Source organism: Taudactylus pleione, unplaced genomic scaffold (assembly GCF_031769625.1).
Source record: "Taudactylus pleione unplaced genomic scaffold, aTauple2 ptg001078l, whole genome shotgun sequence".
NCBI classification, from domain to species: Eukaryota; Metazoa; Chordata; class Amphibia; order Anura; family Myobatrachidae; genus Taudactylus; species Taudactylus pleione.
Genome location: NW_028285479.1, coordinates 1,806 through 18,626, shown reverse-complemented (window position 1 = coordinate 18,626; position 16,821 = coordinate 1,806). Strand labels below are relative to the sequence as shown.

General features: G+C 40.9%; 1 protein-coding gene across 1 annotated transcript in view; it reads right to left on the bottom strand.

The window, feature by feature from the left end:
• DNAI1 (dynein axonemal intermediate chain 1) overlaps window positions 1–3,611 on the bottom strand; it is a 385,067-nt gene extending 381,456 nt beyond the window's left edge. Inside the window, exons 1-2 of the mRNA XM_088461607.1 lie at window positions 3,530–3,611; window positions 2,053–2,121 (exon numbers count right to left, since the gene is read on the bottom strand). Of these exons, the coding sequence (XP_088317733.1) occupies window positions 2,053–2,121; window positions 3,530–3,550 (90 nt within the window). The 5' untranslated portion in view covers window positions 3,551–3,611. The remainder of the gene's footprint in view (window positions 1–2,052; window positions 2,122–3,529) is intronic.
• Window positions 3,612–16,821: the final 13,210 nt, after the last annotated feature.

Below are 16,821 nucleotides of genomic sequence, written 5' to 3'. Positions count from 1 at the left end.
CACACCCCAATCACATGGGCCTAGAGAGGTGCCCACACCCCAATCACATGGGCCTAGAGAGGTGCCCACACCACAATCACATGGGCCTAGGGAGGTGCCCACACCCCAATCACATGGGCCTAGGGAGGTGCCCACACCCCAATCACATGGGCCTAGAGAGGTGCCCATACCCCAATCACATGGGCCTAGAGAGGTGCCCATACCCCAATCACATGGGCCTAGAGAGGTGCCCACACCGCAATCACATGGGCCTAGGGAGGTGCCCACACCCCAATCACATGGGCCTAGGGAGGTGCCCACACCCCAATCACATGGGCCTAGAGAGGTGCCCACACCGCAATCACATGGGCCTAGAGAGGTGCCCACACCGCAATCACATGGGCCTAGGGAGGTGCCCACACCCCAATCACATGGGCCTAGGGAGGTGCCCACACCGCAATCACATGGGCCTAGGGAGGTGCCTACACCGCAATCACATGGGCCTAGTGAGGTGCCCACACCCCAATCACATGGGCCTAGGGAGGTGCCCACAACGCAATCACATGGGCCTAGGGAGGTGCCCACACCCCAATCACATGGGCCTAGAGAGGTGACCACACCCCAATCACATTGGCTAGTGACATATCTGGAATAATTTGTAATCACAATGCTCCTAGAAATGAGGACAAATCTCTATAATTATAAGTTTATAATACACAAGTGATGTTACTATAGGTATAAACTCTTGACAATCATATCTGTATAAAAGCAATTCTGATTTCATCGCTTATACTTCAAAAGGTACTTGTGTCTTATGGGGAATAATGAACTATGGGCCTGATTCAGACCCACTCGCGAGCGGCTGTCCGCTCGCAAGTGGGTCGATGTTATGGACTGAGCATGCGCACGACGGAGGGAGCTCCGTCGTGCGCATGCGCCAGACGCGACGAGCGAAGGAAAGTCCTTCGCTCGTTGTGTCCGATCAAAGGGGGCGTGCTGTCAATGTTGATTTGGTGGGCGTGCCGGGGGCGTGCCTCCCTGACGGGGGCGTTCCCACGGGAACGCCTCCCGTCAGAAGCCGGCCCACTGACATCACTAGTGATGTCAGTGGGAGTGATTTTGGCTCTGATAGAGCCAAAATCACTCCGGAGCTTGCAGTTGAGAAACTCAAGCGCAGGCTCCGGCTCGCAAATTCGATGGTCGCGATGGTCTCGACCATCGCGACCATCACAATGCACGCTCGTATAGCCTGTATAGCTCGTATAGCCTGTGGGTGGTGACCCACAGCTATACGAGCGTCCAGGAGGACGCTCCATGAAAATGGAGCCAGGCCCTCATTCAGAGCGAGCGCTCTGCTCAGAGCGTACGGCTCTGAATGAGGGCCTATGGCCCTGATTAAGGGCTGGACGCACTGAAAGAGCGCTCGCTCTGAATCAGGGCGTCTTTTTTTGTTTTTATGGAGCGGCCTCCTGGCCGCTCGCATTGCTGTGTGTTGCCACCCACAGATAATGTGAGCGGCCAGGATGATGGTCAAGACCATCGTGACCATCGGGCTTGCAACGATACCCTTGTGGTAGGGTCTCGTGGCCGCAAGCCCCAGAGAGCTTTCGGCTCAAGCAGAGCCGAAAGCTCTCCCACTGACATCATTTGTGATGTCAGTGGGGCCGCCCCCAAACGGTAGGCGTTCCCATGGGAACGCCTCTGTCTGGGCAGCCACCCCCCCGACCCGACCACCAAAGGGGGCGTGCTGTCACTCAACATTGACAGCACGCCCCCTTTGGTGCGAGACCCGGAGCGACGGGTCTCGCGCATGCGCTCTGGGCCACCATCGACCCGGTTGCGAGCGCTCAGCGCTTGCGACCGGGTCTGAATCAGGCCCTATGTACAGTACACTGTAAAAGAATATGGATATTAGAAGTCACCTTGGATCTCCGTGGCCTGTAATTTGGTCAAATCAAAGTATCAGTGACATCTAATATCCATGTAAGTTACAGTAGAGAGTAAATATTACCCTTACATAGTAATATTACTCTGGGCTATAGCAAGGTTTATCTCAGTATAAGATCGTCTCACCCTCCGCCTGGAAGTGGCCTTTGTCTGTTTGGGGACACTTTGCTTCTGAGTCAGACCTGGAGCCACGCTCTGCAAAGACAGAACAATGTGATAATACAGAACATGCAGCCTCCCCAGAGCAGGAGAACGTATCACACACACACAGTAACACACACACACACACAGTAACACACACACACACACACACACACACACAGTAATACACACACACACAGTAACACAAGATCTCCATCATAAGATCAGGGAAGAACTGGAGCCACGCTCTGCAAAGACAGAACAATGTGATAATACAGAACATGCAGCCTCCCCAGAGCAGGATAACGAGACAGACAGACAGACACACAGACACACACAGACAGACACACACACACACAATCTCCATCATAAGATCAGGGAAGAAACTGGTCAAAGGTGCCGGAACACAGGGTTTTATATAGAACGTGTCTTCCCTTACAAACAATCATTTCTCAGGGGCTGGGAAAAGTAACACAACGCCGCGGCGAGCAGGAAGCGGAACAAAATGCTGCAGGGGTTGGAAAACAGAACAGGACGCCTCAGGGGCCGGGAAATGGGACAAATTATGGCATTATCAGAAAGTTAGTTGCCTTAGATGATGTAGCAGAAAGTGTACTCACATAATCACACATTATTAGCTGCACCTGCTCATAATGCAAATATTATGTCAGCTGATCATGTGGCAGTAACTGAATGCATACATGGTCAGGAGGTTCAGTTGTTATTCAGACCAAAAACCAGTATGGGGTAGAAATGTGATGTAAGTGACTGACCTTGGAATGATTGTTGGTGCCAGATACGGTAGCTTGAATATCTCAAACTACTCAAAACAGTCTTAGGGGTATATTTACTAAAGGTCAATTTTAATCGATCAAAATCTATTAACATTGATGTTGCGTTTCTGAAGCTAAATCACACATTTACTAATACTTAAAAAACTAAATAAAAATTGTCTGTTAGTAAATGTTTGATTAAGCCCCAGAAACCCATTAAAATCAACCTTTAGTAAATATACCCCTTAAGCTGCATACACACACACAACGATTTTTTGAACAATTATCGTTAAACGATATCGTTTGAAAAAATCTTTCACTTTCAAAGTCAAACGATGAACGATAATCGTTCATGCGCGTTCACGTTTGTAGTTCTGTCAGACTTGTCAACTCAACGATTTTCATTAAGGGAATGTGCAAAAATCGTTTGTAGTTCAAAAAAAATCGTTCATTACACTTTAAAAAATCTGACATAAAATTGTTCATAAAATCGTTGGTAACAAAATCGTTGTGTGTGTGTGCAGCTTTAGAGCTGACAAAGAATGTTACACAGATCAAAACCGTGTACATGACAATGAGCTCAGTGTATGCCAATGTCTTAGGGCACCTCTGGGATGTGGGGGTGAAAGGGAGAGGATGAGGAGGGAGGAGGAGAGAGGAGTTCCTCACCCAGTAACCAGTGGCATTACCTGTTTGGCTCGGGTAGGCATGATCTCCCAGGGCACAGCAGATGCTTGTGATGTCTGTGAAGCCTCGATTCAGACAATGTCTATAGAGGATAAAACACAAGGGCTGATGATCACTAATATAATATAATAATTTACACACCTGACCTACACATTCAATACGCTCCATAGCAGTACTTGGGTCAGCGTAGGTTTCCAGCAGTGACCACAAATACATAGAGATTGCTGAAGCTGGACACGATTTATATTGTGGGGTGTTTGTCTGATTAATTACTGAGTAATTGTGAAGCGCTGTGTGGCGGGAAGTTCACTTATCCAGGTAACATAATCTCAGGTGCCATATATAACGTATCTGCTGCCTCGTGGCACAAAGCCTCACACAGAGAGATTGGAATAAGCAACATTTAAGTAGATACAATATATACATTACACACGTATTATGCTAAGTACACATCTAAGCGTTATATCGTTGTTTGAGCTAAGGCCCTGATTCAGAGCTGAACGCTCGCTCTGAATCAGGGCCGTCCTATTTAAATGTGGAGCGGCCTTATGGACGCTCGCATAGCTGTGGGTTACCACCCACAGCTTATGCGAGCGTCCATGATGATGGTCGCGATGGTCAAGACCATCGCGACCATCGGGCTTGCAACGAGACCCTTGCGGTAGGGTCTCGCTGCCGCAAGCCCAGGAGTGATTTTGGCTCTATCAGAGCCAAAATCACTCCCACTGACATCATTACTGATGTCAGTGGGGCCGGACACAGACGGTAGGCGTTCCCATGGGAACGCCTCCGTCTGGCCGCCACGCCCCCGGCACGCCCACCAAAGGGGGCGTGTTGTCAGTCACCATCGACAGCACGCCCCCTTTGGTGCGAGACCCCGAGCGACGCATTTCTCGTCGCTCACCAGGTCTCGCGCATGCGCACGATGGAGCTCCCTCCGTCGTGCGCATGCGCATTCTCACAACATCGACCGGCTTGCGAGCGAACTTTGCTCGCGAGCGGGTCTGAATGACCCCCTAAGAACGATATATCGATGGTGCATCGGCAGGTGAGCACACCCGATATGTCCGCAAACGACGCTATTCACAGATATATCTGACAGGCCCTGCAGCAGAGGTGATGCTGATATATCTAGCAGATAACAGGAGATATGGTAAGATCTTACCTTTGTTATCTCCGTTTCTACGAAGTCCTTAGGATCCACAGGGATACCTTGGGGTATAGGGCTTGGCTCCAGCCATGGGCACCACAGAGTTAAAGATTTCCTCCCAGGATGCACCGGGCCCCCTCCTATACCCCGCCCCCAGGCCAAGGCACCTCAGTTTTAGTATCAAGCCATAGGCCGGGAGAGAGGAAAAAGGAAGTCTGGAACAAACAAGATTCACATTCTCATAGAAAAGGGAGACAGAAACTGGTGACCAGAACAACACCCTACGGAAGCACAGGGCGTCAGGGTGGGCACCCTGTGGACCCTAAGGACTTCGTAGAAACGGAGATAACAAAGGTAAGTTCTTACCATATCTCCTGTTTTCTACCTCAGGGTCCTTAGGGATCCACAGGGATACCTTGGGGATGTCCCAAAGCAGTATCCTTCAAGGGAGGGGACGCTCCTGTGCCGAGAGGAGAACCCGCCTCCCGAAGGAAGCATCCTGAGAAGCAAATCTGTCAAAAGCGTAATGCTTGACGAAAGTATGGACAGAGGACCACGTGGCCGCCTTACAAAGCTGAAGAGCTGAGGCGCCACGTCGAGCTGCCCACGAAGGTCCCACAGATCTTGTAGAATGAGTTTTCACAGAGGGTGGCACTGGAAGTCCCTCATGAGTGTATGCCTCAGAGATCGCCATGCAGATCCAGCGTGCCAAAGCCTGTTTATTGGCAGGCCAACCCCTCTTATGAAATCCATATAGGACAAACAAAGAGTCCGATTTTCTCAAAGAACTGGTACGGTCCACGTAAATCCGCAGAGCCCGTACTACATCTAAAAGAAGCCTCACCAGCTGTGAGATCAGATGAATTAAAGGCTGGGACCACAATTTCCTCGTTAATGTGGAAACTAGACACCACTTTAGGAAGAAATTCGGGACGGGTACGCCCTATCCGAATGAAAAATTAGAAAAGGGGGACGACACGAAAGAGCCCCCAAATCCGACACCCCTCTGGCTGAAGCAATAGCCAAAAGGAACACTGTCTTTGCCGTAAGCCATTTCGGATCCAGAGAACCCAGAGGTTCAAATGGAGGATCCTGTAGTGCCTTCAGGACCACAACCAGATCCCATGGAGCTACCGAATGGACATAGGGAGGCTGGATGCGAAGGACACCCTGCATAAAGGTACGGATATCAGGCCGCGTAGCAATCCTTCGTTGAAACAAAACCGACAGGGCAGAAACATGCACCTTCAGTGAAGCAAGGCGTAGACCTAAATCCAAGCCTGCCTGAAGGAAAGCCAACACTTTTCGATATTCTAAACTCGCGAGGATCGTACGCTTTAGGGCGACACCACTCAAAATAGGTATGCCACACCATGTGGTAAATTCTAGCTGAAGCCGGCTTACGAGCATGTAACATGTTATTGACCACTGCTCTAGCGAAACCCTTGGACCTCAAGAGGGAAGTCTCAAGAGCCACGCCATCAAAGATAGTCGACTCAGGTCCGGGTAGAGACAAGGACCCTGAGACAATAGGTCTGGCCTCTGAGGTAACAGCCAAGGAGTGTCGATGGATAGACACTGGAGATCCGAGAACCAACTCCTTCTGGGCCACGCAGGGACCACCAGCAGGATCTTGCCTCCTTCCTGCCTGAACTTTCGAATTACTCGAGGCAGCAGGGAGAATGGAGGAAACAGGTACGCGAACTGGAAGTTCCATCGTGCCGACAGAGCGTCCACCAGGAGAGCTCCTGTGTCTCTTGTTCGGGATCCGTACGCCAACAGCTTGCGGTTGTGTCTGGAGGCCATGAGGTCTATTTCGGGAAGACCCCACTTGTCCACCAGGAGTTGGAACACCTCCTGGTGAAGAGACCATTCCCTCGGGTGTACAACGTGGCGGCTGAGGAAGTCCACCTCCCAGTTGAGCACACCCGGAATGAAGACGGCCGAAAAGGCCGGAAGATTGCCTTCTGCCCAAGTCAGAATGCGGGACACCTCCCTTAGAGCCGCTTGGCTTCGAGTTCCTCCCTGACGATTTAGGTAAGCCACCGTGGTGGCGTTGTCTGACTGAACCTGCACAGGTTTCCCCAGCAGAAACGGTCTTGCATGCTGCAGCGCCCTGAACACTGCTCGAATTTCCAATATATTGATTGGCAGATCCGATTCCTCTGACGTCCACCGGCCCTGGAAGATGTGTGGGCCTGTCACAGCACCCCAGCCCCGAAGGCAGGCATCCGTTGTTAGAAGGACCCAATCCAAAATCCAAAACGGACATCCCCTGCGGAGATGAGACTTTTGTAACCACCACGTCAAAGACAGGCGCACTTCCGGAGTGAGCCTGATCATCTGTGTCTTTATTCGACAGGGATTTCTGTCCCATCTGGACAGGATCAACATTTGTAGAGGCCTGGAATGGAACTGGGCATACTCCACCATGTCGAACGTTGACACCATGGAACCCAGTAACTTCATCGCTGAGAGAAGAGACACTCGGCGACTGCTTAGAACATTGCGTATCTTGGACTGCAACAGGGCTATCTTTTCCTCCGTCAAGAAAATCCTCTGTTGCTGAGAGTCCAACAATGCCCCGAGATGGACCATTCTCTGAGAAGTAATTAGAGAGGAATTCTTCCAATTCACTATCCAGCCGTGAGCCTGCAATACAGATATTGTCAGTTGTAGATGGCTGCAAAGGACTTGTGGCGACCCTGCCAACAATAGAAGGTCGTCCAAGTAAGGTAACAGGCGAACTCCCTGCAACCACAGGTGTGCCGCCATGACCGCCATTACTTTGTGAACACCCGAGGAGCCGTGGAAAGGCCAAACGGTAGAGCCTGAAACTGGTAATGGAGGTCCGACACTGTAAATCTGAGGTAACGCTGATGAACCCTGGCAATGGGGATATGCAGGTAAGCATCCTGAATATCCAGGGACTCCATAAAATCCCCAGGCTGCATAGCTAAAACAACAGAACGCAGAGTCTCCATTCGGAACCGAGGGACCCTTAAAAACTTGTTCAGGGACTTGAGGTTGAGTATAGGTCGGTATGATCTATTTGGTTTTTGAACCAGAAAAAGGTTGGAATAATATCCGGTCCCTCTCAGGGATAACGGAACAGGTTCTATTACTCCTATCTGAAGCATAGAACGCACCGACTCTTGGATCGCTAGAGCCTTCGTTGGATCTGAAGGATGTGCTGTGACAAAGAACTGATGAGGAGGCCTTCTGCGGAAGGAGAGGGCATATCCCTGAGATACCACCTCCCTTACCCAAGTGTCTGTGGTGGTTTTGAACCAACACTGGGCGTATTGCAGAAGTCGGCCTCCCACCTTGGTATCCCCCAAGGGGAGGCCCAACCAGTCAGGCTGAGGGTTTGTCGGCTTGGCAGCTGGACGTCTGGTACTCCAAACTTGCTTTTTGGTCTTAGCGTCTTTTTGGGACCTGAAGGTCTCGGAAAAGACTGAACACTAGGTTTTCCCAGAGGGCGATAGGGCCGAAAGGACGGATTTTTAGACCCAGACGGAGTCGGGGCTGAGGGTGTAGACATGCAGATTTGGCAGCTGCCAACGTGTCCACTATTTTGTCCAAAGCTGGTCCAAACAGGACCTGCCCATTATAGGGTAAGCATTCCAAGCCTTTCTTTGATTCAGCGTCCACCCTCCACGAACGTAACCACAAGGAGCGTCGAGCGGCCACAGCTGCCGCAGAAATCCTAGAAGTAAGCAGGCTCAAATCCAAAGCTGCTTCGTTAATGTACGTAGCGGAATCCCGAAGGTTACCCACTAACATAACCTGTACCCTCAGAAGCAAATGATGCTTCCAAAGCGTCCGCCTACCTTTCCATAGCCTGGGCCACCGAGCAGACAGCCATAGCTGGTCTAGATGCTCCTCCAGCAAGGGAATAGCACACCTCCACCTTACGGTCTGTAGTATCCGTCAGAGAAGACATAGTCGGCATAGGCAAAGTTGCGATCTTTACTAAGCGCGTCATGTGAGAATCCACCTGAGGAGGAGACTCCCATTTAGTGAAGTAATCTTCGGCAAAGGGATATGTACGAGCCAGACGCTTGTGAGGTTGAAATCTTTTTTCCTGGAGATTTCCAGGCCTCCTCCATGTGATCAACTAACTGACCAGATAGAGGGAAAACTGCTGCAGCTCCTTTAACCTCTTTAAAATAAGCATGAGTAGGCGCTGCAGGTAAGTTGTCGTCAGTAATTACCATGGCCGCACGGACTGCCCGCATGAGGCCTGGAATGTAAATACTAGACTTAGCCCCTACTTGAGGAGAGTGAGTGTCCGAAAAATCTAAAATTTTGCCCTCATCAGAGCCATCATCCACATCATCCTGAGCGGATGGATATGACAATAACGGTCTTTTAGCAGATCTAGATTGATCCTGCTGAAAGCTCCGCACCCCAGAATCAGACAAACCTGGGTCAGCCTGATTAAGGACATGTTGCGGGGGGCACTACATTACTATCGGCCCCGGAACTCCCAGAACAGGAGGCGGGACTACCGCCTGCCATGCAAACCCCAATTGTGGAAACGTAGGAGGGGCTGTAAGCCTATTTACAAGAACAGTCAGGGCTTGTGCTAAACAAGCCCAAGGTGGTTCCTGAGAGGTGCTGGGTACAGCAGAGTTACCAGGGATGGCCAAACATGCAGCACATAACCCATCCTGGAGTACCGCCCCTCCCCCACATCTGCTTTACATCTGGAGCAGGAAAATAGGAGAGGTGCTCCTCTAACAGAGGGCCTGATTCAGAGCTGCTCGTAAGCGGCCGCTCGTTCGCTCCGAGCGATGTTCGCACAACTGCGCATGCAGTATATATGAGAGAAGCACACATATAATGACATGATATATATACAGTATATATAAGAGAAGCACACATATAATAAGAAACAGTATATATGAGAGAAGCACACATATGAGATATACAGTATATAAGAGAAGCACACATATAATGAGATATACAGTATATATGAGAGCACACATATAATGAGGTGATATATACAGTATATATAAGAGAAGCACACATATAATAAGATATACAGTATAAATGAGAGAAGCACACATATAATGAGGTGATATATATATATATATATATATATATATATATATATATATATACACAGTATATATGAGAGAAGCACACATATAATGAGGTGATATATACAGTATATATGAGAGAAGCACACATATAATGAGGTGATATATACAGTGTATATGAGAGAAGCACACATATAATGAGGTGATATATACAGTATATATGAGAGAAGCACACATATAATGAGGTGATATATACAGTATATATGAGAGAAGCACACATATAATGAGGTGATATATATACAGTATATATGAGAGAAGCACACATATAATGAGGTGATATATATACAGTATATATAAGAGAAGCACACATATAATAAGAAACAGTATATATGAGAGAAGCACACATATGAGATATACAGTATATATGAGAGCACACATATAATGAGGTGATATATACAGTATATATAAGAGAAGCACACATATAATAAGATATACAGTATAAATGAGAGAAGCACACATATAATGAGGTGATATATACAGTATATATAAGAGAAGCACACATATAATAAGATATACAGTATATATGAGAGAAGCACACATATAATGAGGTGATATATACAGTATATATAAGAGAAACACACATATAATAATATATACAGTATAAATGAGAGAAGCACACATATAATGAGATGATATATATACAGTATATATAAGAGAAGCACACATATAAGATACAGTATATATGAGAGAAGCACACATATAATGAGGTGATATATATATATATATATATACAGTATATATGAGAGTAGCACACATATAATGAGATGATATATATACAGTATATATAAGAGAAGCACACATATAATAAGATATACAGTATAAATGAGAGAAGCACACATATAATGAGATGATATATATACAGTATATATAAGAGAAGCACACATATAAGATACAGTATATATGAGAGAAGCACACATATAATGAGGTGATATATATATATATATATATGTATATATATATATATACAGTATATATGAGAGTAGCACACATATAATGAGATGATATATATACAGTATATATAAGAGAAGCACACATATAATAAGATACAGTATATATGAGAGAAGCACACATATAATGAGGTGATATATACAGTATATATGAGAGAAGCACACATATAATGAGGTGATATAAATACAGTATATATGAAAGAAGCACACATATAATGAGGTGATATATATATATATATATATATATATATACAGTATATATGAGAGAAGCACACATATAATGAGATGATATATATACAGTATATATAAGAGAAGCACACATATAATAAGATACAGTATATATGAGAGAAGCACACATATAATGAGGTGATATATACAGTATATATGAGAGAAGCACACATATAATGAGGTGATATATACAGTATATATAAGAGAAGCACACATATAATGAGGTGATATATACAGTATATATGAGAGAAGCACACATATAATGAGATATACAGTATATATGAGAGAAGCACACGTATAATGAGGTGATATATACAGTATATATGAGAGAAGCACACATATAATGAGGTGATATATACAGTATATATGAGAGAAGCACACATATAATGAGGTGATATATACAGTATATATAAGAGAAGCACACATATAATGAGGTGATATATACAGTATATATGAGAGAAGCACACATATAATGAGGTGATATATACAGTATATATGAGAGAAGCACACATATAATGAGGTGATATATACAGTATATATGAGAGAAGCACACATATAATGAGGTGATATATACAGTATATATAAGAGAAGCACACATATAATGAGGTGATATATACAGTATATATGAGAGAAGCACACATATAATGAGGTGATATATACAGTATATATGAGAGAAGCACACATATAATGAGGTGATATATACAGTATATATAAGAGAAGCACACATATAATGAGGTGATATATACAGTATATGAGAGAAGCACACATATAATGAGGTGATATATACAGTATATATGAGAGAAGCACACATATAATGAGGTGATATATATATATACAGTATATATGAGAGAAGCACACATATAATGAGGTGATATATACAGTATATATGAGAGAAGCACACATATAATGAGGTGATATATACACAGTATATATGAGAGAAGCACACATATAATGAGGTGATATATACAGTATAAATGAGAGAAGCACACATATAATGAGGTGATATATACAGTATATATAAGAGAAGCACACATATGAGGTGATATATACAGTATATATGAGAGAAGCACACATATAATGAGGTGATATATACAGTATAAATGAGAGAAGCACACATATAATGAGATGATATATATACAGTATATATAAGAGAAGCACACATATAAGATACAGTATATATGAGAGAAGCACACATATAATGAGGTGATATATATATATATATATATATATACAGTATATATGAGAGTAGCACACATATAATGAGATGATATATATACAGTATATATAAGAGAAGCACACATATAATGAGGTGATATATACAGTATATATGAGAGCACACATATAATGAGGTGATATATACAGTATATATGAGAGCACACATATAATGAGGTGATATATACAGTATATATGAGAGAAGCACACATATAATGAGGTGATATATATACAGTATATATGAGAGAAGCACACATATAATGAGGTGATATATACAGTATATATGAGAGAAGCACACATATAATGAGGTGATATATACAGTATATATAAGAGAAGCACACATATAATGAGGTGATATATACAGTATATATGAGAGAAGCACACATATAATGAGGTGATATATACAGTATATATGAGAGAAGCACACATATAATGAGATGATATATATACAGTATATATGAGAGAAGCACACATATAATAAGATATACAGTATATATGAGAGAAGCACACAAATAATGAGGTGATATATACAGTATATATGAGAGAAGCACACATATAATGAGGTGATATATACAGTATATATGAGAGAAGCACACATATATGAGATATACAGTATATATGAGAGAAGCACACATATAATGAGGTGATATATATACAGTATATATAAGAGAAGCACACATATAATGAGGTGATATATACAGTATATATGAGAGAAGCACACATATAATGAGGTGATATATACAGTATATATGAGAGAAGCACACATATAATGAGATGATATATATATACAGTATATATGAGAGAAGCACACATATAATGAGGTGATATATACAGTATATATAAGAGAAGCACACATATAATGAGGTGATATATACAGTATATATGAGAGAAGCACACATATAATGAGGTGATATATACAGTATATATGAGAGAAGCACACATATAATGAGGTGATATATACAGTATATATAAGAGAAGCACACATATAATGAGGTGATATATATACAGTATATATGAGAGAAGCACACATATAATGAGGTGATATATATACAGTATATATGAGAGAAGCACACATATAATGAGGTGATATATACAGTATATATGAGAGAAGCACACATATAATGAGGTGATATATACAGTATATATGAGAGAAGCACACATATAATGAGGTGATATATATACAGTATATATGAGAGAAGCACACATATAATGAGGTGATATATATACAGTATATATGAGAGGAGCACACATATAATGAGGTGATATATACAGTATATATGAGAGAAGCACACATATAATGAGGTGATATATATACAGTATATATGAGAGAAGCACACATATAATGAGGTGATATATATATACAGTATATATGAGAGTAGCACACATATATGAGATGATATATACAGTATATATAAGAGAAGCACACATATAATAAGATACAGTATATATGAGAGAAGCACACATATAATGAGGTGATATATACAGTATATATGAGAGAAGCACACATATAATGAGGTGATATATACAGTATATATAAGAGAAGCACACATATAATGAGGTGATATATATATATATATATATATATATACAGTATATATGAGAGAAGCACACATATAATGAGGTGATATAAATACAGTATATATGAAAGAAGCACACATATAATGAGATTATATATATACAGTATATATAAGAGAAGCACACATATAATAAGATACAGTATATATGAGAGAAGCACACATATAATGAGGTGATATATATACAGTATATATGAGAGAAGCACACATATAATGAGGTGATATATACAGTATATATGAGAGAAGCACACATATAATGAGGTGATATATACAGTATATATGAGAGAAGCACACATATAATGAGGTGATATATACAGTATATATGAGAGAAGCACACATATAATGAGGTGATATATACAGTATATATGAGAGAAGCACACATATAATGAGGTGATATATACAGTATATATGAGAGAAGCACACATATAATGAGGTGATATATACAGTATATATGAGAGAAGCACACATATAATGAGGTGAAATATACAGTATATATGAGAGAAGCACACATATAATGAGGTGATATATACAGTATATATGAGAGAAGCACACATATAATGAGGTGATATATACAGTATATATGAGAGAAGCACACATATAATGAGGTGATATATATACAGTATATATGAGAGAAGCACACATATAATGAGGTGATATATACAGTATATATGAGAGAAGCACGCATATAATGAGGTGATATATATACAGTATATATGAGAGAAGCACACATATAATGAGGTGACATATACAGTATATATGAGAGAAGCACAGATATAATAAGATATACAGTATATATCAGAGAGAAGCACACATATAATGAGGTGATATATACAGTATATATGAGAGAAGCACACATATAATGAGGTGATATATACACAGTATATATGAGAGAAGCACACATATAATGAGGTGATATATACAGTATATATGAGAGAAGCACACATATAATGAGGTGATATATACAGTATATATGAGAGAAGCACACATATAATGAGGTGATATATACAGTATATATGAGAGAAGCACACATATAATGAGGTGATATATACAGTATATATAAGAGAAGCACACATATAATGAGGTGATATATATACAGTATATATGAGAGAAGCACACATATAATGAGGTGATATATATACAGTATATATGAGAGAAGCACACATATAATGAGGTGATATATACAGTATATATGAGAGAAGCACACATATAATGAGGTGATATATACAGTATATATGAGAGCACACATATAATGAGGTGATATATACAGTATATATGTAAGAAGCACACATATAATGAGGTGATATATACAGTATATATGAGAGAAGCACACATATAATGAGGTGATATATATACAGTATATATGAGAGAAGCACACATATAACGAGGTGATATATATACAGTATATATGAGAGAAGCACACATATAATGAGGTGATATATATATACAGTATATATGAGAGTAGCACACATATAATGAGATGATATATACAGTATATATAAGAGAAGCACACATATAATAAGAACAGTATATATGAGAGAAGCACACATATAATGAGGTGATATATACAGTATATATGAGAGAAGCACACATATAATGAGGTGATATATACAGTATATATAAGAGAAGCACACATATAATGAGGTGATATATATATATATATATATATATATATATATACAGTATATATGAGAGAAGCACACATATAATGAGGTGATATAAATACAGTATATATGAAAGAAGCACACATATAATGAGATGATATATATACAGTATATATAAGAGAAGCACACATATAATAAGATACAGTATATATGAGAGAAGCACACATATAATGAGGTGATATATACAGTATATATGAGAGAAGCACACATATAATGAGGTGATATATACAGTATATATGAGAGAAGCACACATATAATGAGGTGATATATACAGTATATATGAGAGAAGCACACATATAATGAGGTGATATATACAGTATATATGAGAGAAGCACACATATAATGAGATATACAGTATATATGAGAGAAGCACACATATAATGAGGTGAAATATACAGTATATATGAGAGAAGCACACATATAATGAGGTGATATAAACAGTATATATGAGAGAGCACACATAAAATGAGGTGATATATATACAGTATATATGAGAGAAGCACACATATAATGAGGTGATATATACAGTATATATGAGAGAAGCACACATATAATGAGGTGATATATATACAGTATATATGAGAGAAGCACACATATAATGAGGTGATATATACAGTATATATGAGAGAAGCACACATATAATGAGGTGATATATATACAGTATATATGAGAGAAGCACACATATAATGAGGTGACATATACAGTATATATGAGAGAAGCACAGATATAATAAGATGTACAGTATATATGAGAGAAGAACACATATAATGAGGTGATATATACAGTATATATGAGAGAAGCACACATATAATGAGGTGATATATATATATATATATATATATATATATATATACAGTATATATGAGAGAAGCACACATATAATGAGGTGATATATATATATATATATATATATACAGTATATATGAGAGAAGCACACATATAATGAGGTGATATATACAGTATATATGAGAGAAGCACACATATAATGAGGTGATATATATATATATATATATATATATATATACACAGTATATATGAGAGAAGCACACATATAATGAGGTGATATATACAGTATATATGAGAAGCACACATATAATGAGGTGATATATACAGTATATATGAGAGAAGCACACATATAATGAGGTGATATATACAGTATATATGAGAGAAGCACACATATAATGAGATATACAGTATATATGAGAGAAGCACACATATAATGAGATATACAGTATATATGAGAGAAGCACACATATAATGAGGTGATGTATACAGTATATATGAGAGAAGCACACATATAATGAGGTGATATATATATACAGTATATATGAGAGAAGCACACATATAATGAGATGATATATACAGTATATATGAGAGAAGCACACATATAATGAGGTGATATATACAGTATATA